Here is a 23962-nt window from a genome sequence, read left to right as displayed (position 1 = left end):
CCGACCTCACACAAAATGAACGGGACGAATAATTAAAAGGGACTATTTCATGCTATGTTAAAATTACATAGGAGTTTGTCACTCATAACCTTCGTTTCAGAAGTGTTACGAGATAACTTCTGCTGTATTAACTATTTTCAATTTCTTATTCATCTGGAGTTGTTACTTTGAATCACACTACTAATTATTTAGATAATTAATTAACCTCATTACAGCATAGGGGTGGCAAAATTGAATATCAGTCTGAATTTTTATTTTTGAAGAGTGAAAAAAACGTAGTTTTGCATTATTATACTTGGGAGAGAACAATTCCTTTCATGTAATGCTGAACTAATATATTTATAATCCAGAATGTAAGGATAATGGAATATTTTGTGCTAATGTAAAATACAGGATTTTTCAATCTTGTTTTTGTTGTATACCATTGAAGTATAATTCGGTATACAACATTTTTACCTGGCTTTTCCAATTGTGTGCCTAGTTAAGAAGAAGGTATTTTGAAAATCTACTGTATTTATTTGTACATTCAAGATTATAAAATTTAAAATTCGATGATTAATATCGTTTTTCAGCAATCGAACCCCCTAACTTAAAAATGTCAATGTTCCAAGCATATAATGGTATAATTACACAAACGAGTAAGTAACCCCGTTCCGCGAGAGGCGGTACTGCACAGTGCAGTGGAGTACTTTTTATAACGTGATACTAAAGTATGCGTCATGACCTTCACAAGGTCAGATGCTCACTTGTAACGTTTCGGCTCTTTTTTAACCACAATTTGAAGTTACATGTTTTTTTAAAATAAAAAAACAAAACATTTACCAGTGCCAATTATGTTCAATTTACACATTTCAGAATTTGAATGCTATCCTCAAACACCAATAAAAACAATAGGAATGACAATACTGTAATTTAAAAATAATTCCATTACTATATGTATTATTTTTAGGTATTCATTTATGAACACACTAATACAGATCTTCACAGAGAGAGAAAATAAATGGACTGCTCTGATGTAACTAGATTAATCAAAGCACGAGATTTAAAACATAATCTCAGCAAATCTACAGCATATCCATGTACATTTTATATTAAAACAACCGAACCTTTTAAACTTAATATATCCACAGCTTCTTTGACTTAATATGTAGAACCACTGGATAATATTTCAGCCAAGATATTCCAATCTAGGTCATTTGATAGAAGGTTAAAATCTTTCTAGGTATTTGTGCACGTGATCAAATCACGCATACACGTATCCTATCATGAGTCAGTGTTAAGATTTGTGTTCAAGTGAGAAGTGTTATATATTCATTTTTTTTCAACATTAACTAAAAAAGTAAGCTTCAAATCTTGACAGTTACCTACAGTGACTTAAAATTAGTCATAACAAACCAAGATTTTCTTTTTTAAGAATTATCTGGCCATTTATTAGCCAGTAGCGTGTTTTGATGAAGGATTCGAAATTCGTTTAAATGATTGACTTTCATCCATTTTCACGATCACATACGCTGATTTTCTTAACGATTTCAACGAACGTACTCTTAATGCCAAGGCCTACAGTGATGATATTTAGCTATAAGCATGCTCGGATGAAGGATTACCAAGTTAATTCAAATTAATTTAGCCTAAATATGTTATTTTGTCGAACCTCTTCTCCTGAATAACCATATATCCTACGTTAATGGAATCTGGTCAGTACAGTACTATGGTGGCGTAAATGGGTGCGGAGTATATAAAACTGAACGACATTAAGTGACTTTCAAGATCACATGATTCAAAATCAGTTAATCATTAAAAAACATAATTAAACACCATGGTATATCAATAAGTGAAATAAGGTTGGCGCACAACGGGTTGGTGGGTCTTTTAAGCATCACATAAATATAACGTAACTATTAACAAGTTTAAGCATATCCATGCATGAATTATTTGATTTATAGATACTTGAAGGGTAGCAGAGAGAGTCATTGCATGAATAGTTATAAGTGGGTCTTTTGACACAAACATTTGTCTGGTAATAAAACAAAAATAATAAAATGAAAACAAGCTAACAATTTCTGTGGCGTTACTTCGTATATTGCAAACCATACATTCACATGTGTATTAACACAAGTTCATTTTTACATGCAAAATACCATATATACACCTTTTTATTTTGGTTGACGAATGTTCCTAGGTGAATATGACATTATGTGCATTTTCAATTTGGCCCGTGTTAATTGAAACGGAATGAAGTGAATGCACACATATCTTTTACTAGACTTTAAGTTTACATATTTCTACACCAACAGGATTTCAAAAACAATCTTGCAATTTAATAAAAACACCTGTTGAGACAAATACTAGCCTCATGCGCCAGTATCTATTTGACCGCGTCTTCCTCACGTTTCAATGAAAAAAAGCACACTATAAAGAGTAAATATATACAGAGAAATGCATAACATAGTGTCTGTGTGATCTGTACAATGGAAATATATAAACTTTAAATATACTTGCTAGCGTTTTCGCCTGCTTGACTGGCTGTCATCAGGCGACTGATGAATCCATAAATAGGCGAATATCCTAGCAGTGTTGTCATGTGGTTAGGACAATTCACTTGTTATTGTAGATATACATATCAAGACATGATAGGTTTACAACTCTCTCGACGATATGCCTCTCAATCTAAAATGCTGAAAATACAATAAAGTTTTTTGTATCATTAACAGTTTGGAGCGGAACACAATATGCACCTACCAAGTTACACACGCTGTATTTAAGTCAATCAAACGTGTAGATATTTCCCTGTGTTTTTTCGGAAATAGCTCGTGAATTGCCCAGTACGTTAGAAAACGCAATATTTCTGCCATACTGTAACGGCTGTATACCAGTTGCTATATCTGGGACTAATATGTATATTGATTATTATTCATCACGGTTCCGATCTTCATTTGATAGTCCAATAGAAATCTTTTGAAAAGCTGACGTATTAATTGAAGCTTCCTCGGGTTGTTCATTAATATTATTTCTTGTGAACCAGATGGATTAACTTCCGGAGCCAGAACCCCCTTCAGCAACTGCGGTGTTGATGTATATTTCTTTGTCACCTAAAAATAAGGATGCAAAATTATTATTATTAATGTTAGCTTCTTGTCATTTAATCTGAACGCGATTAGCGTGTAACACTTGTTCCTTAATATCTTAAACAATTATTTTTTACATATTTGTATGTCCTCATGCTTCTTTTCGCCCTATTGTTTGCACCCAAAATGTATGCATTTTACATAAGTGAATGCATTAAAATCATAAATAAGGAAGCCATCAAATAAAAAAAAAAACACATTTGGAAATAACGGACAAAAACAAACATTCTAAAGTACACAATGACCTGATTCATGTGTAAGAACATAAAAATTAAGGTAATCTTCTGAAATAAGAATATTTTAGAACCATTGAAGGTCTTTTGATGTTAACTAATATAATTGCAAAGCTATGTTTAAAGTTGTGCAATATTTGGATTCTAGTTCATGTATCGCTTATCAGAAAGACGATATCAATACTTACCAGATGTTGTACCATGGAGATCTTCATAGACGTTTGGGTTAGACCGACCCTCCAATGACTCGTATTCTCTGCTAAAACAGAATTGCAATATCTTATAAACTATGCACCATCCAAAATCTGCCAGCACACTAAATGATGTGACAAAAATATTTAGAAAGGGTTTACAATTCATACGTAATTAAAAATGTGTGATGATACAAACTCACTTGTCATTGACTGGATCTTTCCGGCGACCTACGAAACAAGCAACCTTACACAGTTATATTATCCCCCGCAAACATTAATTTGTATGTAAATAGCAGTTGTGTATACTTTGTATTCCATGCATTCAAAACCGATAGCACTCTGTTAATATACAGATGAAACAATACTTTATTTCCATCCAGCATTAAAATCACCTGGGACCTCTATCAGGACCAACAATATATTTAGTATAAGTTGAGTAAACCTGTTTTATAATCGTAAAGTAAATAAATGTATACTGGTTCCCATATTTTTTTGTGAGAAATGGACGTCAGCAGCCTAAAGTGTTGCAACATTGGAGGACAGTCCTACAGGAGCAGTGGCAGAAGAAGATTCCGATGAGGTCTTTGAACCGACTTCAGGTTGTGGTCAACGTCAAGGGGTTCGTTCACGCACTATTTAGTATGTGGACTTGATTTTGTGTACGCTAAATAAACGCTAGTTTTGTCGTTTCGTGGAAACATTTGAATGAAACTGAAGTTTATTTATCTGACACAACATATATTGATTTTTACAGGGTGAATTTATAGTATTTGCAGTTCATTACAGAAAAAAACATATATAACGTTTCTGTTGGGGCCAGTTTATAGAAATGTGTCATTATAATACGACGATACCGTGTGTTTTACCTGGAAGATGACTTCCTATTTCGGAGTACACAGATGCCTTGGCAATTTCATTCGTATCGAGTTGGTCATATGGAGGTCTGTGAAGATATAAGATAAAACCAAAACAACGATGTAATTATTTGTTTATTGCATTGCTATACAACAGTTAAAAGTCATATTGCTATTTAACAGTTGAAAACCATAACGCTACACCCATGCGGGTCGGGGATCGAGAAAACAATTGACCTGCTGTTATCTGTTGCATGCATCGTAAGAGGCCATTTATATGGAAACCAACTGCATAATTTGGAATTTGCTTTTGTGCCCTATACTAAGGGACACAAAAGCGATCAAAAATATCTGCTGCACTAAATGAAATAGTTCGGATCCTTATCTTTTTTCTTATTCTAACTACTTTTTTCTAGTGCCTTGCTTGGCAAAACCTCCCTTTTGGCTTTTATGTTTAACGTTTCCCAGGTGAGGAAGGCAATGGGTTCTGTCCTCAGGCCAGGACATACCAGACTCCTTAAAATGGTAGCTGGCATTCCCTGCTTAACGTTCAGCATTTGAGGAAATGGCATCGACTAGTTCACCCGTTATCAGGATAATATGACTGAGCGGAATGCTATGTTGGGTGCATTTAGTATGGTTTTTCAGTGAGCTGTTAAATGAAAGTTTAATAAAATAAAATAGAATGTTGTTTTGAGTAAGTGATGGATGTTCAAAGACGATTACCGTTCGTCCTCCTCTTTATTAGGTGTCACAGCTGAAACAAACAAAATGTATAATTTAATCAAATTTCCTTTTTCACATTTATAAAAAAAAACCGAATGCACTATAGACTTGGGTATTGATTGAAGTATTTTGTATTGCATTGTATACAACCTAACCGACATGGCGAAATTAACACATCATTAAGAATTGTATATAGAAAAGAGCTTATTGATGTTGGTCATTATCACTAAAACAGCGTGTACAAGAGTATCAAGCGTTTTTCACTGAAATTACCTCGTTCTGAAAGTTGCACGTTCTGAAATTCACTTTGTTTCAGATGCTGACCTTTGCTACAAAACAATACACAAAATTACAATATATTTGTTTAATTCATAACTATTTGTTCACAATATATCAAATTTTGGAGAAAAAAATAATATGTTTAACATAGAAAGATGATTTTACTTCCATAATGTACGCACGTTTTCAAACTAAACTGATTTTAAACAGCACTGTATTATCAATAATATTAAAAAAGAAATTAACGAAAAGACGTATATAACTAATAAAAATCAAAACACGATATCTGTCGAGTTGATGACAGCATTAATTTATTTACATAAAAGGCAGTCTACCATTTCCTGTAAAATAACAGAGGTAGATGTTAAAAGTAGTGTATGCTTGTTTTACGTAAACAGATAGAGAACGAACATTTGAGTAATTCAATCCGGGACATAGATAAACAGACAGAACAAGTGAAAAACATTGATCAATATAAATATGAATAAACCTTATATATCATTTTTGCGATTTCCTCTATTTTTCTTCCTCTTTTTTTTTTTTTTTTTTTTTTTTTTTCTTTTTTTTTTTTTTTTTTTTTTTTCTTTTCCAATAAATATTAAAATTAGTTATACGTACGACTAATGAGTATTCCAAGTCCAAATATTAACAGCAGCATGAGAACACTGGTACAAATCAGGGCAACTGCTGTTACATACATGTTGTCGGTACTGCAGGAACATTCTTTATCAAACAAATAGTAGTATCTGTACTTTTTTATAAACCAATCAATATATAATAATAGATTATCTGATTCTTTAAATAGACTGTTGTCAGCAAACAGTCAACTAAAACTTAAACATATATTTAAGTCGTTCGAACTCAACAGTAATAATGTAAGGGCAAAATATGAAAAGTAGAAATATTTGTATGATAAAGAGAAAATTAAAAAGTAAGGAAGAATAAGACACTCTGTTCCGGTAAGGTAAGCGTCTTCTGCTTTATCGACGCCAAAGCCAAATAATGTAAAAGTAATACCTAGAACATTGACAAAGAAACAATGCGTGATGAGTATAATCACAAGCATCGACCCGCATACCATATAAGTACATGACATATTTATTCAATAAGATTGCGAATCAAACCATAGAAGGTGCCTTTATTCTATACTGTATCTCTCAACAAAACCTTAGTTTGTCAGTTTGTCAATAGGAAATCGACGTCTATCAATATAAACTCATGTTGTTTAAAAACAGCCAAAGATATATTGAACAATTGGTGGACACATCAAGATTTAATTTCCCAGTCGTGATAAGCTTTTCAATAAATTCATACTCATAATTATTAAAGGAGTATTGGGAGAGAAAGGGTCGATCAAGAGGAGAACAATCTTGTTGTAACTGGAATGCCAAAAGTCTAATGTAAAATATTGGCATCGGGCTCAAATACTTCAAACGCTTGAAATATAAAATATGGTAGTTATAGCTAGAACATAAACTCTTCACATCGCTAATTTAGTAACCTGTAACACGTTAACAAAAGGTGATTGTAAGAAACTAACCTGCCTGAATTGTACATCCAACAGCATCAGAGGATGTTGAATTACCGTAGGTGTTGTACGCTGCAACCTTAAATGTATATAGTCGTCCTCCCACTAAATTGTCCACATTCAAACTATACATGTTCCTCCCTTTTTCAAATGCAATTGTCACGGGATACACTTTTTTTGAATGTTCAAAGGCGTCCATGCTGAATAAAACACGGTAAAACTGGGAGTTTCCACCGTCCTTCCACGATACTTTGGCAGACATTTGCTTTCCACAATCAACTAAAAAAATCTTAGTGGGATTCGGATTTTCTATGGATTTAATATAAATGAGTATGTTAAAAACATGTTCAAATATTACAATATATTAATCAGATGTTATGGATTATTATCAAGGAAATGCGACTGCAGCATTTAGATATGTTTTAGAGTGAAAATAGGTAATTGTGAGTCTATGACATCGTATCAACAATACCGTGCGCTTATCTTCCACACATCGTGCTCAGAATCGAACACTTACACGATTGTTTGCTCCGTTGTGCAGTACACACTACACAATACCGGTACACTCGTGTAAAATGCGGAAGTATTTGATTACTGATCAATTCATTTTGTATTTATCCCAAGTATCAAAACATGTTACAATGACTGTAAAACTGTCAATAATGGGGTCCCCCATGTTACCATGTACCAGAACAGGAATATAATATGTGCTAGGTGTCTGTGGCTTTTGTTTTGCTTATAGTCATCAGTATTTGATACAAAAGGTACATCAGTGATATGACAGTTATCTTAACAAAACTGGATATTTAATTTTTTAAACTACATAACTCGACCCATTTTCCAAGTTTTCACCATAAGAGAAAGATAAACATCAGGATTGGATTATGTAAATACCTATTCACTCAAAAAACAAAAAAGTCTAATCGTCAGGATTGCTTTAACAATGTCAGTTTGCATGTGTTGATTAAATTGATACCGCATGTTCAAAGCATACATGATGTATCTCAAAAATATATGTTATCCGCTTAAGTATATGAGATATCTTCAATAGCACATGCTACACCTGCACAAGGTATTGTCTTATTTACACTATCAGCATACAACGAAAACGCCAAGAGAAAAACAAGGCAAAGCGACTTGAACATACTCAAAATGACGGTTTTGTGCTAACATGATTGATTTCCCTGTAGCAGCAACTGTGAAAGTGAGTGTCCCTTTGCCCTCACTGTTGATTGCCGTTACATTATATAATCCAAACCAGGCCTCTTGTATGTTCGTACGTGTCCCCATTGACAAAACTGACAGGTTCGATGTAAAAGGGGGATTATGTATAACAAAGCTGTCTGTCCCGTTGTTTAGCCGAGTAAAAGAATTATTTGAAGAGTTTTGGAAAGTCCATATGAATGATGAGGGTTCCGGGTTTGACAGAAAAATGGCTTTCATAGTTAGATTATCATGAGTAGCCAACCCAATCTCTCGGTCTGTGAACACTCTCGGATCAAGGCGCGGCGAACCTAGATGGGATAGAATTTTAAAAAGACACACAATAAGACTATGTATTGCTCTAATATCCAACACATGTAGACACATACACACACTCACACATATATATACACGAATACTACCGCACATCCACATGCAAATATGATTTAATATTTAATTACTGTCATACAGCTAGTATAATGATGTATGGTGAATGTGGGTATGGGTTGCTATATGAAACATATTTGTTTGCGAATACCTGGACATCAAACAATTCCGTAAAGCTTTTTTTTTTTTCTATTTGAAAATTTCCAATTCCATGTCTATATAGAAAGATTTTAACTTGTTATTGATAAATTTATAAAATGGATTTAGTTCTAATATTTCTTTCATTTCCTTATAGTTTGGACGAAAAGATGTATTTACTGTTTTCTTTACCGTAAGTAACGTTATAAGGCTAACGGTGTGTTTGTATTGACGTTACGAACCGTGTTAGCTACACTACACCTAATTATATTTTCGAGCTGGCGGCCGGGTTCAGTCGACCTGATGGAGCGTACTGCTTACAATAGAGTGCGTAATCAAGCTCACAACGTCCTTTGTAATCAGCTGGAGGTGTGCGCTTTACTGTCCTAATTTGTTTAGGCCTCTTTCCGTTACGTTTTCTTTGACGACGTTGTTAATTTTACAGCTTACCTTGGAGTACGCCATTAACATGACAACATGTGTTATCGACGTTATCATCATTCAAGTGAATTTACAATTAAAATTTCAACATATTTTACACAAAGACATTTAAGTAAAGTGTGAGTTGTTTTCATTCTGCGGTAATCGTGGTTACGTTGTTTCTACTTGCGTGATTAGTTACAAAGCGAAAAAAATAGTGCAAAGTTCACGTCAGTGGTTGCCAATAGCGCCAAATGCAAACATAATAATATGTTGACGATACAAAATAGTCCTGGTGACTTATTGGCGCATATTAATGCCAGTTGTTCTGTCAATATCTTACAAAAAAAATGTCCTGTGTCAGTATATAGCTGTAACATAGGTAAAAGTGACACCTAGCTGTCACATCCTGGTGAATTCACTGCCCAATTAACTACTTAGTGTTACGTTATTAATACAATCACTAATCCTATCTGAATGGTACGCCTATGCGCACACATTGTACGGAGCAAACAATAAGTGACCAGTAGTCGTTAGAAGCCCTAACAACAAGCCAAGGGCATCGGGGGTATAATTGAGAAGTCTAAGGAATCGTTATCCAATACAACCAACCATAATTAACTAGTATATAAAAGCAAACAATAAAGTGTGATGAAACGCGATCCTTATATCTAGACCAATATGTTCATCAACTCCGTGATTATTCAGAACGTATTGGTAATAAAACAATATAAATTGAAAAAGAAGTAAAACGTCAGACTGTCGAAACATTTCAGTTCTAAGTGCTGACTTTATATATACACATGTAAGTGTCATAGCGGATCTGGATCGAAATTCAGTAAAACAAATATTTAAACAGCTGACCTTTCTCTAATGATTACACTTATTCTCAATTGGAAACTTTTTATCAATATCTTTTAATTTATAAGAATTCACTTTATTCTATATATCTCGGGGTGGGTGGACCTTTTTTTAAGAAAAAAAAAACTGAAATCAAGGAAAAAGACAAAGAACAATGTAATCTAATACATGGATAATTTAGGGACACAACATTTTAATCTTAATATTGTACGGGATCATTAAATTATTTTTGCTCATAAATGTACAATTTGACGCAAGACAATTAACTAGGCCAATATGTTCATCAACTCCGTGACTATTCAGAACGAATTGGTAATAAACCAATATAAATTGCAAGAAAGAAAAAAGTCAGACTTTTCTTTCCTCCCTAAAAAACGTTATTTCGGACAAACTAGAAGTTCTAAGTGCTGACTAAATATACACATGTAAGCGTCGTAGCGGATCTGGATCGAAATTCATGGGTTTTTTTCGTTTTTTTTTTCTACAGTTGACTACAATTATTATTAATTGGAAACATTTGATCAACATCTTTGCATTGATAAGAATTCATTTTATTCCCGGGTTGGGTGCGATTCTTTTTTAAGAAAAAAATGAAATCAAGGAAAAAGACAAAGAAACATGTAATTTAATACATGGAAAATTAAGGGACTCAAACTTTTAATCTAAATATTGTAGGGGGTCATGAAGTAATCGAGACACAGAAGTTTAACCTTTATGTGAGCTCTTTGTACCAAACAGATTAAAGAGTAATAGTGATGCTATAGTAAAGAAATGTCTAAGCTAAAGGGAAGTATTGAACTTTTTTTTTTTTACCACGGTGCCTTGTTTATTCCTTTAACCCTTTCACCCCTATGTAACTTTAGTAAACTCTTCCATGCATTGATTTTGATAAATCCTTTATGGTCTACAGTGGTGGAAAGGTTTAACTATTTGGCTAATAAATGTAAAATTTGGTGCAAGAAAATTAACTTTTGGCGAACATTTGAGCATAAGAATTGTTAAAAAACTGGTGTAAGCCCTGGATTAAATGCATACATTTTCATATTTGCCATGTTTATTAAAGCAAAAATGCTTTTAATAAGCGCACTGGTCATTTCGTGCGATCTATAATCAATATTTTTCTAGATCGTGATCCCCGTCAATTCTGTTTGAAATTTGTAAAATTCGTATTATCGTACTTCAAGTCACGCAATTTTTTTTCTTTCTAATTTTTGTTAGATACTCTCTTTATAGTTGAATCTCATAAAAACCGCTGATATCGCCTTATAATCTCAAAAGTATGAAGAATGTCGTATTGATGGGTAGGAGCATGGAAAATTTTAATAGTGACGTTTTCGCAATATTTTTAGAATGCTTGTTCATGAAAAATCGAAAGCGTTCTTGCTGTTGTTTTGATTTCAATGTCTCAATGTACACCTACATTTTCTTAAAACATGAAAACAAAACCTGAAGAAGTCAATAAAAACCGTAAGGAAAAACACAACGCTTTCAACCGTAAGTTTGGCACTTTATTTAAAACACCTCCCATTTAATCATGGGGATGACAATGATTTTATAATTTTGAGTCAATTCACCCAAAACTTCAATATAGTCCTCGAAATTAGCACTAGTGTAATATCTTACGTCGGGAAAATAATTTCAGTGATGTCTTTGTCCGGTTTCCTTTTAAAGGAGCACTGGCAGTCTTTGACACCTGGTCCAGAAATAAGGTCGAAATATCGGATTATTCGAGATCTGAATGGTCGAGAAGATACGTTTGTCGATTTTAAATGAACAGGAACATATGGTTGTAGATTTTGGATGGATACTAGTAGTTCATATGGTTTTCGACTTACATCTGAGTACAATATTAATCTTGCAACATGGTTTCAACGACTTTATCAACCTTTGCCTATTTCACTGACTCTAGTTTCTTTGTTAGAGCACAGGATATGTGGTCATGACTTAGAGCTTAGGTTGTCATGTGACTCTTAATCTGGAGACGAAGGCTGCAGGTGACGCAAAAGTTAGCCTTCTTTATTTTTGTCTTCAAAAAAGACTATTCATTATAACAGAGCACTTGCCTACGTTATTTTAAACATAGTTTCCTACGGATAAACACTATTATCTGTGACTGAATGTACTAGAATAGATGTGCCACTGTATTTCCGTTTGTATTATGTACATGTATCGGTTGCTTACTTTATCTATCATTCTAGTGGTTCTAGCTTAAGAATGGCGGTTATCGCTTTGCCTCAAATGAATCGCATGGCGGTTATCGCTTTGCCTCAAATGAATCGCTGCACAAAAAGTTTATTTTAATCATAATGTCGACACGAAGTATTCTGAGTAAGAATATATATATATATATATATATATATAAGCAATGACTTCAGATTAATCATCATTTTTAGAGTCAACAATTCAGGCAGATACTAATTTCGTGGTTTTTGAATCAGTAAAGAAAATACAACATACACAAAACGTTGATCCGTATGTCCTTGGTCACTGCTGTGTTAGATACACTGTTCCTGGCAGAACAGGTGTACATTCCTGTGTCCAGACAGCCAGCAGAAGTCAGTATGTATCTACTTTCCAGTACATCTGTTGCGGTTAACAGTTGTGTATCATTGTTTGTGTAGTACCATGTTATTGTAGACGATGGGACACTCTCCACCTTACAAATGAGAGTCTTCGATCCGTGTTCCGTCACATCAGCATCTCCTTGGTTGTAATGAAGACTGTCTATTTCAGGAGGAACTGAAATGTAGAATAACTACTCATGTATCTATGCATTACAATACAGTTTTGATTTAAATTCGAAATTGGAGCTGAATCATTACTCAATTTCTGGTTTAGAATTAATTACGTGATTTAGAGATCATAGAAACAAAATAGATGATTAACTTCAAGAGGAAGAAACAAACCTGATTAACAAAATAATATGTTCATATTTATTTTGTATAAAAACAAGAACCCAAATGGGCATGCATCGCTCACCTGGTAATAATCTCACACTTGTAACATTAAAAGTGGACTAAAATTCGGCTACAGGCAAAATATCAGTGTTTGATTCATAAGAACCTATTAAAAGATTTAAACATATCACGTATGTGACCTTGAATGTCGAACAAGGACATTAGGTTGAACTTGAGTTTTTTTATGTAAAACCCATTTTTATGATAAAACTACTTCCCACGTCCAATTATTATGCAAATGATCTCCAAATACCAGTTCTTTAACTCCCAAAGTAAAGTTTCAAATGCCCCGCGCAAATACGAAACTAATCCCTGTCCAAACCGGACATACGGATGTAGGATGCTCGCGCACCTCCAACCTCTATTCGAAACACGAACAAAACACCTAAAAGCAAAAAGTCTAAAGGAGCCGGAGGAGCCAGGGAGGAGGGTGGGACTCACATTGGACGTGGTAAGTAATTTTATTATAAAAATGGGTTTTACAACTCAATTTTATATCAAAAATAATACTTACCAAGTCCAATTTTTCTGCATACACTGGTCACAGTCAATTGTAACATTTATACCGAGGAAAAGCTCTTATATAGAGCATCCTAAATTAAAAGACAGAAAGATAATTGACAAGCAAAGATATTCTGTCGCCATGCTAACGCATAAAAATCTTAAAACAGAGAACACTCTACTCTCAGGTGGGTGGGCAAGCCACTGACTGGGCAACTACCACCGGACCCAAAGAGTAAAGTTTGGTTGAGAAGAACGACAGTTATCTCAGATAGAACTCTGTAAAGGTAGTGTGTCCTCGCCAAAAGGGTGAGGACATACCCTCTGGAAAGGGGGAGCCATTGAAAAGGGCCCACGACACTGCCAGACCCCTAACCTCATGGGGCCCTAACCTTGACTCATAACCCAGCCTAATAACCTGGCAAATTCATCGCGAGATGGATTGTGCGTAAATACTGGACTGGCCACTCTTGTGCGAAAAACTGGACTGGCCACTCTTGATGGGCAGAAACAAGACTAGACTGCGATACTCGACCCCCCACTCCCTGTCTTTTCCAGATAATATCTGATAGTTCTGACAGGGTAGAGAAGACAATCAACGAGGTCAGAGATTATTGGCGATGAAAGAAGGTTCCGTCCTGATAGTCACGGAGGAGTAATTCCTGCCGAAATGTAAACAGGAGGAATGCGCTGATAAGGCGTGAACCTCGCTACGCCTTCTCCCCGAGGCAAGGGTGACAAGAAACACAGTTTTGAAAGTCAAAAATTTCAAGGAGGCTTGACTCAAAGGCTCGTAAGGAGCACCCAGAAAGGGACTACAGAACCAAAAGCTAAATCCCATTGAGGAGTTAGACGCCTAACTCTAGGTCTCTCAATGGTAAAGCCTATGATGAGGGCGGACATTAGGAGGAGGAAGATCCTACATCTGGTCGACCTGCATAAGAAAAGATACCAGCTATAGCCGACAGATAGCCGGCAATGGTACCAGGAGCTAGTATCTTACTGCGAAACAAAAACAGTAACACATCTGCAACTAGGTGAAAAGAGGCCTTGAGTGGATCAACCTGCCTCTGACCACACCCATCGCAGAAGATGCTCCGCCTAGACTGGTAGACTGCCGCGGAAGAACTGATGGACCTAGCGATACAGTCTGACACGCGTGAAGGTTGAGTATAGCCGGGCGGGAGTGCATGATTCTGGACATCGGCTGTCGTAACAGGTTCCACCTGGGTGGGAGGACCAGAGGCTATTCCTCCAGAAAAGACAGAAGCTGAGGGAACCATGGTTGCCTCGGCAACAAAGGGGCCACCAGAATTAGGGAGCAAGGCTGCTCCTCGTATTTTCTGGAGGAGATTGGCTACCAAGTTGAAGGGGGGAAAGGCGTAAGCCTGCAACCCCTTCAAGTCCGAAGATAGGGCATCTACTCCCCATGCTGCTGGATCTGGAATGGGAGACACAAACGTCGACAACTAATGGTCAAGGCTGCGGCAAATAGGTTTACATGAGGCCTGTTCCAAACCAGACATATTGCTCGGAATATGGATGGATCTAGCTGCCACTCCGTCAGAACCGGCTCAAGACGTCCTGACAGGGTGTCTGCAAGGACAATGAGTATGCTCGGAAGGTGCGTGACCGGAATGGTAAGGCACAACTTCTGGCAAAGTAGCAACATGCGAAAGGCCAGGGCACACATGACGTGATACCTGGTGCCCGCTTGCTTCTGCAAATAAGCTACAACAGTTGAGTTGTCTGTTGCCACGCAAATCACCTGGTCGTGCAGATAAGACCTGAAGTCCTGGATGACCAACAACACTGCTCTCATCTCGAGCACATTGATGTGCTCGAAAAGATGATCGCCTGTCCACGAACCTGAGCGATCCTGCCCGTGCAGGTACGCCCCCAACCTGTCTTGGACGCATCGGTATACATGGTCATGGTGGGTGAGCTCCTGTGCAAGGACACCCCCTTCAGGACATCGTTCCGAATTGTCCACCATTGGGCAAATTCCTTGACCGACTAACTGAAAGGAAAGAAAGCATCCCAATCCCGCGACGGCGGAACCCAATGGCTGAGAAGAAACATCTGCAGAGGTCTGATGTGCAGCCTGCCAAGAGGAACTACATCTGCTTGTGAGTTGAAAAACCCCAGCAGACTGAGGTACCAACAAACCTGTAGCGCAGAACTCTGGATAAACTGAAGCACCAGATTCCTTGATGAATGTCTCCTGAGTTCGAAGGACTATACCCATGGCTACGTTGAACGATAGCCTAGGAACACAAAGTCCTGGGACGGAGACAGTTCTGACTTCTCCCTCAGTGAATGAAGCATGAGGAAGTCGTCGAATTGAATATGGATGGTGATACTCCGCTGGTGCAGGAAACCTACCACAACCTGCAGTAGTCGAACACATTGGGGCTGTGGTAAGGCCAAAAAGGCATAGCCCGGAACTTGAATATCTCGCATGAGAAGCGAAGATACTTCCTGTCCGACTTCCTGATGAGAATGTAAAAGTAGGCATCCTTCAAGTCTATTGAAGTAGCCCTCATTCCCTCCCTGACTGAGGCAATTATGCCTCGCGGGGTCTCCATCTGAAAGTGGGGAGAGTCCATGAACCGATTGAAGTCGCTTAGGTCTATAATCGGGCGCCAAACTCTCGACTTCTCCTTCACCAGAAAAAAATGGGAATAGAAGCCTGGAGAGTACCGGCGCCGTGGGACCTCCTCGACTGCACCCTTCTCGACTAGGGTAGCAATTTCCTATCTGACAACTATAGCCTTATATAGATCCACCGGAGGTGGGAACAAGATTGGCTCTGCTGTGAGCGGAGGTTCCCGTAACAACGGGATGCTCAATCCTTCCGCAACTATTGACAATGCCCAAGTGTCCAGAGTAATCTTCTTCCATTAAGGAAGGAAGTCGGACAGTCGACCTCCTACTGGAAGGTCCAGTTGAGAAAGGCCAAGACCTTCCCAAACGTCTATGGGGCTGTCAACGACCGTTATGAGACCTGGTAAAAGAGACCTCTGATCTACTTGCCAAGACTAAAGGGAAGTAGTCAGGAATACTGCTTCTTACCCCCAGAGGGTTTGGCACTCTGCTTGCCCTTACCATTGGCTTTGACCTAAAGGTAGACTTAACCTTAGCCGCAGACAGAGTCTGGCGAGGCCACGACTTAGCCGTCTTCTTGGTCTGGCCCAAACCCCGAGGGGTTCCTGCTTTACCAGCAGCCGACACTTTTGAAACCAAAAGTGCCGAGGATACAGGGTCCTCCTTAACTTCCTTCTGAATAGAAGGAAGAGCACCCCCGAAGAGCCAATGACCCTCGAAAGGAGAGGACAAAAGCCTGGAAAGGTACGTTTCCTCAACAGGCTTACCTTTAAGCACAGAGGCGTGCCTGGGAAGAACCAAATTGGCCAGCAGTGTACACTGCAAAGCTGCAGAGGCATTAAGACAGTGGTGCAAGGATGAGGTCACCCTATCCTGGCACAGCCCGTCTGTCACTCTCATCAACCTCTGACTCCCCGACGGGCACTTCCGATAAACCGAAAAGGGTAACTGTCAGGAAATCAAAATATGAAAGTACCATCGAGAGAAAGCCGCAGGATTGTCTCCAGTTTGTGGTGTTCCTTGGCAGAGAACAACACCTGGTCAGTCGCCGTTCCTGGCCATTGCCGAAGCTCGTGAGTTTTCAGCTTTGCTGGTAGTTTCTCAATTTTGTCGTTGTGAATAACGTAGTATGAGGACAAATCTGCCAAACTCAACTGCAGGCCAGCTGCAACAGATGCACGAGAGGACGAAGCAGCCTTCTTTGCCATCCTAGCATGGGCGACAGTCAAAGCCGAGAGAACAACAGAACCTTCAGGCAAAGACTTGTCGGAACGAGCCGAAACCTTAGGCGGTACTAGCTGAAAAGAGGTCGCTTGAAGATTTTACGACATTTGACCCCTGTGACCTTGAAAGTTGGTCAATGTCATTCATTTGAACAAACTTGGTAGTCTTTTATCCCAGCATGCTACAGGCCCAATATCAGTACCCTGAACCTTTTTGGTTTTAAGACATTCGACCCCTGTGATATTGAAAGTGAGTCAAGGTCATTTATTTGAACAAACTTGGTAGGCCTTTATCCTAGCATGTTACAGGCCCAATTTCAGTACCCTGGGCTTTTTGGTTATTAAGAAGAAGTTTTTTAAAGATGTTAAGACATTTGACCCCTGTGACCTTGAAAGAGGGTCAAGGTCATTTATTTGACCAAACTTGGTAGCCCTTCATCCTAGCATGTTACAGGCCCATTTTCAGTACCCTGGGCTTTTTGGTTATTAAGAAGAAGTTTTTTAAAGATGTTAAGACATTTGACCCCTGTGACCTTGAAAGAGGGTCAAGGTCATGTATTTGACCAAACTTGGTAGCCCTTCATCCTAGCATGTTACAGGCCCATTTTCAGTACCCTGGGCTTTTTGGTTATTAAAAAGAAGTTGTTTTAAGATTTAAATACATTTGACCTCTGTGACCTTGAAAGTAGGGTCAAGGTCATTTATTTGAACACACTTTGTAGCCCTTCATCCCATCATGATACTGGCCAAATATCATCAGCCTTGGCCTTTTGCTTATTCAGAAGAAGTTGTTTAAAAAAAAAAATGACGACGGACGACGGACGGACGGACTGGCCAGGTGAGCTACAAAACTGTTAAACAACAAGGAAATTTCAATAACAACACATGGGATACATATTTCTCGCACCTCAGACAGAGATATACCACGTCATACCCCATGCTAGATTTGTCTATCTCGTCCGATCTGTCTTGTACCTTTACTGACATTTCATAGAATTTTTACACTGCTATGTATTTATTCGCCCATTAACTGCTTGAAATTGACAAATTTGCATTATAAATGTTCTGTTTTGTTGTTATATGTATAGTTTTGATGTTGTTAGATATTTGATGTTGTAGATAAAATATAATCTACACTGCGAAATACATTGTAATCTATGTAGGACGAACTACATTTGTACTTGGAAATGTTCAAATGTAGCTTAAGTAGTGAGTTTTTTTTCGAACTAAAAGGTGCGAGAAAACAAAATCAATTACCTGAAACTGAGCAAGATCGGGGTTTCCTCAGTCTTGGACTAAGATTCCGTAACATCCCAACCGTGGCTTACGCCTCGGTTGGATTTTGCTACAGAATCTTAGCCCTCGACTGAGATAACCCGATCTCGCTCAGTTACAGGTCATCACGAGTACTGCATCATCAAACTTAATTTGCAAAGGAGTACTTCAATTTGATGGTCAATATTTTTACACTCATATACCAGACTCTGCTGAAAGTATGTCTCTTGCTCTCAAATGTACGAAGTAACTTGCCTTCCCATTAACGGTAAATTTTAAATTAAACTATACAAATAGGTAAATATTTGAATTATAACGGTTCAATAAAAAACTCAATAAAAAGCTGCTAACTGTTATGAAAACATGTCATAAGGATCTTTACTTTTTTCTAAATATATGTTTTTAAATTATTACCTATGAGTTTCTGTGGTAACTTCTAACTTTAAATCCATATCTATGTTTATAGAATTAAAACGACAAAGAAACGAGGCGTTAAATAGAAAAAATGGACAAAACATGGAATTCAGGAAATGCAGATATTTAAGACACCATACAATAAGTCATCTATTGAAAAAATACACTTAATATGATATAAACATGAAACTTTTAATGAACCTGTCCACTGATATAAACCATATTTTGATATAAGCATTAACACAATATGTGTTGCTCTGAAAATACCCCGACCCACGTATTTGTGAAATTATTGAAGTGTGTATGAAAGATAACAATACAATGATTAACGTTCCTAATGGAACACATAGGTGTATTGATGAGCCTCAATACACTTTTGCAAATTGAGTAAATATGATACATTTATCAATGTGAACTAGTTCCCATAATAAAATGCTTACATTTGACGATTAGGTTCCAGTCTTTCGTTCCTTTGCCGATGGTGTTGTTAGCTGTACACGTGTATGTTCCAGCGTTGTTCCTCGTGACCTTCAACAGAGACAGTGGATTTGGACGAACTATACCTACTTTGGACCAGCTATACGTACATGGCGGTCTACAGTCAGCAGAACATTTTATGTTTGGGACAGTCTGGTTTTCAATTCTCTCTACTACCTCTTGCATCGGTTCGAACGTAGTGCTGTCTCCTGGCCCATCTGGGAATAAATGCTTAGATTATTTCTAATGATATTTCCAATAATTGAATTTGAATAAATATTTGATTGAGATTAAACATACGACCAGGTACGTTCATTACAGTCAATCATCAAAACACATAACACACATGTACAATATATATACTTCATATTCATACAAATAGTATACATATATATGATATGTATTACAAGTTTAATATTAAATACCATCAGGAAAAGATAATTTGTATCCATGACAAGAAAGGATTAAAAGCAAAACTACTCAAAGTTTTTTTTATCATTTGACTAAATCTGATGTCTGCTGAATGTTAACCAAAACATGTAATCCCTAGGGTGATCTCCTGTTAAGGAAATTAATTCCCCTTAAGCTTTTGACTTATACAGGGAACTAATTTGTTTCTTTTCATCTCATCACGTTGAGAGCTGTCATATCACGGCATCAGAATTTCACAATTTGAAGGTCAAAATTAAGGCTCTACGTTTTGTTTTTAGTTAGGAATCTTAGAGAAAATATATTTGTCAGCAAACATGATTGATTAAAGTGTTATCACATCATCAATTAAGTGATAAAGCTTTGTTTGTAAAGGATCAACGTGCAAACGTGCTCCTTTGGTAACGAATAACAACACTGAAATGTAGGCTTTGCAAGGGTAAAGCCCTTAAGACTCCAGTGTAACTGTTCCCCTTAAGCTAGTGACTCTTATATGTGTACTCTCAACTCGATATCATCCAACTGTTTATACATAATGGCCATTTTGGTTCCTGTTGTACAGATGTCAAGAGGTAAAACTGCGTTAACTTTGACTTTAAACATTGACTTTGATGTGGCCACGCAGTCTAATGATGTGTTAATATCGATGTAACCATACTATGTTGTAAATATGCTGTTGAAAAGTACATCAGATTTGTTGTAGGTAAGCTGTAACTCTTACCGTTTTACCTTTTCCTATAATGACAATATCAAATCACGTTTACAATTTGATATAACAATACTATTGTGTGAAAGAATAGTATACGGTATTACACAAGTGTAATAAAACCTAAAGGTGCTGCGATTGATCAAAACTGAGATGGAATATTCATACGCCACTACAGGGAATACTTTTTATGGTCGATACCACAAGATACATTTACTGATTTATCAAGTGAATTTGAAACGGTTATGTTGTTATTATTATTTTTATTGCTTTTTAAAGAGTTCATTTTTACAAACAAAAAAAATCTGGAACTACTTGGCACTGCGCGGAAGAAATATATACATGTATTTTTCTATATAGAGTCAGCTGTAAACAAATCAAATTCTAATTGCGCTTGACATTTTCTTCAAATTATGAATGTTATGTGATAAATATAATCTTACATTCGTGTCCATGTCAAATTCAATAATTAAACTCGTTCAATAAATTGATACGCCATTCGCCTAGAGACTTGTGTCATATCAAATAATTAGACTTGTGTAATAAATTCAATATGACATGGTCACCCATGTAAGATCCTCTATTTATATCATTGCCTAAGCGTGTAACAAATCTTGTTCTGAAGTTTACCAAGGCAAAAATGTTTAAATTGAACACTGCCTATATACCAGAAAATAAAAGTGTTAATTTTAATAACTTTGATTTTTATTAAATATCACAAGTTAATTAAGTGTTAAAATTATTTTTAGTAAACTAAAAATAAATGAAGACTTTTTTAGTAAATAGCTAAGAAGTCCATAGTAATTAATTACTTATGGAAGATTTCCACCAACTTAAACGTGGGTCAAAATACAGATACGAATGTGTACTACGTGTATATGCGTCTACATACTAAATGAACAAAACATGGATATTTATTGTCAAAAACAAACATATTGATTTTTTGTGTTAAATGTCAAGCAACTTAGACAATAATATCTATATATTTTTTCAAATGAGTTTGATGAATAAGAATGAGTGAAGCTATCGTACACATTAACATAGAGGATCTGCTCGGAAAACACACTAAAGCAAAGGATTCGTTCAATAACTGGTACTAATTACAAGGTTCTGTAAGCAGGCTTACAGACGGATGGACAGACAGTGTGATGATATTAAGGTCTACAGTCAGCAGTACAGGTGATGTCCGGTAACGTGTCCCCCTCAGTCCTGGTGTAAGTGGTGTCAGGTGGGGACAGGGTAACAGTACCAGGAACATCTTCAATAAAAACGTTTTAAGTATCCATTTTTTTGGAAGGGCGAAGGACTAGTGCAATCATTCGTAACCCTGAGAATGCAAAACAGGTCTCTTCAATTTGAGTTTTTTTTGGATAATTGTGTTTTCTGTTATAAATATAATCTTTCATTCGTGTGTACGTCATGTTTTAATCATTGAACTTGATCAATAATTTGCCTAAAGGCTGGTGTCATATCAAATAATTAAACTCGTTTGATAAATTCAAAATAGCATGAACACTCGTGTGGGATATTCTATTTACATGTACGCTGTTGAATACTTAATACAATTAGTAGAGGACTTGTATCGCTACCAACTACACACAATCCTTTTATAGAAAACCAATGCAACCGTTTACTCTTTATTCAAATACACTGATTATTCGCGAGTGTCTCTGCAATCATTTCAATTTTAATAACTGGTACATTGTGTACAAGTATGTGTGCGATGTAAAGCATAGACATTGACATATTAAACGAGTGGCAAGCTGAATGTCTATTAAATCAAATATCTCCAGCTTTGTAAATTTGAACGTTTTTAACTCCCTTCATGTTTCCCTCCCGATGGTTCAGTTTTACAGTTGTGTATATGCCCCCTAACTACCATCTACGGATGATTCTGTCATATATTTTTGGAGAGGTTTAACTTATAGATACATGTTAAAAAACACCTCAAACATTGTGTTTTTTAAAAAATGATTTTAAGATTCAAAAACATTAGTTAATTAGTATGTTTCATCTCTTTTCTAAACGGACATTGATTTAGATGGGTGAACATTTAGTTTAAGCTTACTTACACTGCACTGTCACGATAACACTTGTAGTTGACTCCCCGGCAATATTTCTAGCAGTACATCTGTAAGTCCCGTGTTCTGATCTGTCCAGTTGTCCCAGTGACAACACAGCTGAGGCAGGAAAGTTGGTGTTGTCAGGTTTTGTCCAGACAAAGGTACATCCAGGTCTACAGTCAGCTGTACAGGAGATGTCCGGTAACGTGTCCCCCTCAGTCTTGGTGTAGGTAGTGTCCGGTGGTGAAATTGAAGTAGAAGTTCCAGGACCATCTACAGGATTAACACATACACATTACAAACTGAACAATTAACCGTTACGATTTCAAACCATTTTGTTTGAAACAAAAACTCAATGGAATCAAAAGATAAAATGTATCAGTTAATAAAGATAATTGCTTTGCTTTTCACTCTAATGCTTTTACATTTGTAAGCATTTTTCTTGTACAATATCAATACCACGTTTTCCTGCAAAATTGACTTATTTTGGGTTTAAAATGAATATGTAACATATGTAGCTTTCTGGTAAACGGGGTTGTAATACGGCTATCCACTGGTTGAGGTAATAGGAATATATTCCTCTGAAAGAAATTCTAGTGTAAATCATGTGCAGTCATTTGATACACTTACTTGTCAAGTCAGAGTAACACCACATTGCAAAGATTTATAATGAGACTAGTTATATAGTTATATATATATGGTATATTGTAAATTAATTAAGAAGTAATTGATTACATTATACTTTGTATTTCTCCAAGCAATGAAAAATCCACACTATTTTATTCCTATGCTAATAAGATTCCATATATACACAGAGTTATCACAAGACAGTAATTTCTCTGTTATGAATACATACACTCTACAGTAACAGTGACGTCACTAGACGTCCGACTCCCGTAACCGTTACTGGCCGTACACCTGTACACGCCCGTCCGACCACGTTGTATGTTGGTGAGCTGGAGATCTGACCCTGTTGTGTGGGGCTGTCCATCCTTTGTCCAGCTGTAGGTACAGACTGGGTTACAGTCAGACGAACACGTGACGGTAGGGGGAGTCTGTCCCTCTATAGGAGTGTAGGATGTAGTCGGCGGGGTCAAACGCACAGTTGAAAGACCATCTGAAATGATTAGGTATTGGTATATGCACTCTATAAAACGTTATCTGCATGAATAGTAATTCTCACGTTTAGTATTCAAAGTTTAATTTACGATGCTTTGAACCTGTGGTTATGAAATTGAAGGTTATGTAGTGTTATCTGATAAAGGGTGTTTCACGTTACCTCATATACAGTGGTATAAGGAAGAACATAACGATTGAATCATGTGTATCAATGGCGAGAACTTGAGTAAGTAAACGTAATAT

General features: G+C 36.7%; 1 protein-coding gene across 1 annotated transcript; it reads right to left on the bottom strand.

Annotated features, from left to right (window-relative positions):
• Positions 1-2933: 2933 nt before the first annotated feature.
• LOC110455643 (hemicentin-2-like) lies at positions 2934-23717 on the bottom strand (the record flags this gene model as incomplete). The annotated part of the gene is made up of 13 exons (XM_021505889.1): positions 2934-3089; positions 3547-3617; positions 3753-3780; positions 4419-4495; positions 5133-5163; positions 5406-5456; positions 6030-6134; positions 6952-7248; positions 8124-8453; positions 12406-12687; positions 19366-19620; positions 22610-22873; positions 23457-23717. Coding segments are annotated over 13 exons (2114 nt in total), but the record flags the coding sequence as incomplete, so codon positions are not given.
• Between the last annotated feature and the right edge of the window lie 245 nt (positions 23718-23962).

This window comes from Mizuhopecten yessoensis, unplaced genomic scaffold, assembly GCF_002113885.1.
Source record: "Mizuhopecten yessoensis strain PY_sf001 unplaced genomic scaffold, ASM211388v2 scaffold8345, whole genome shotgun sequence".
Classification (NCBI taxonomy): domain Eukaryota; kingdom Metazoa; phylum Mollusca; class Bivalvia; order Pectinida; family Pectinidae; genus Mizuhopecten; species Mizuhopecten yessoensis.
The sequence above is the reverse complement of the archived record's forward strand: the minus strand, read 5'-3'. Positions and strand labels throughout refer to the sequence as shown.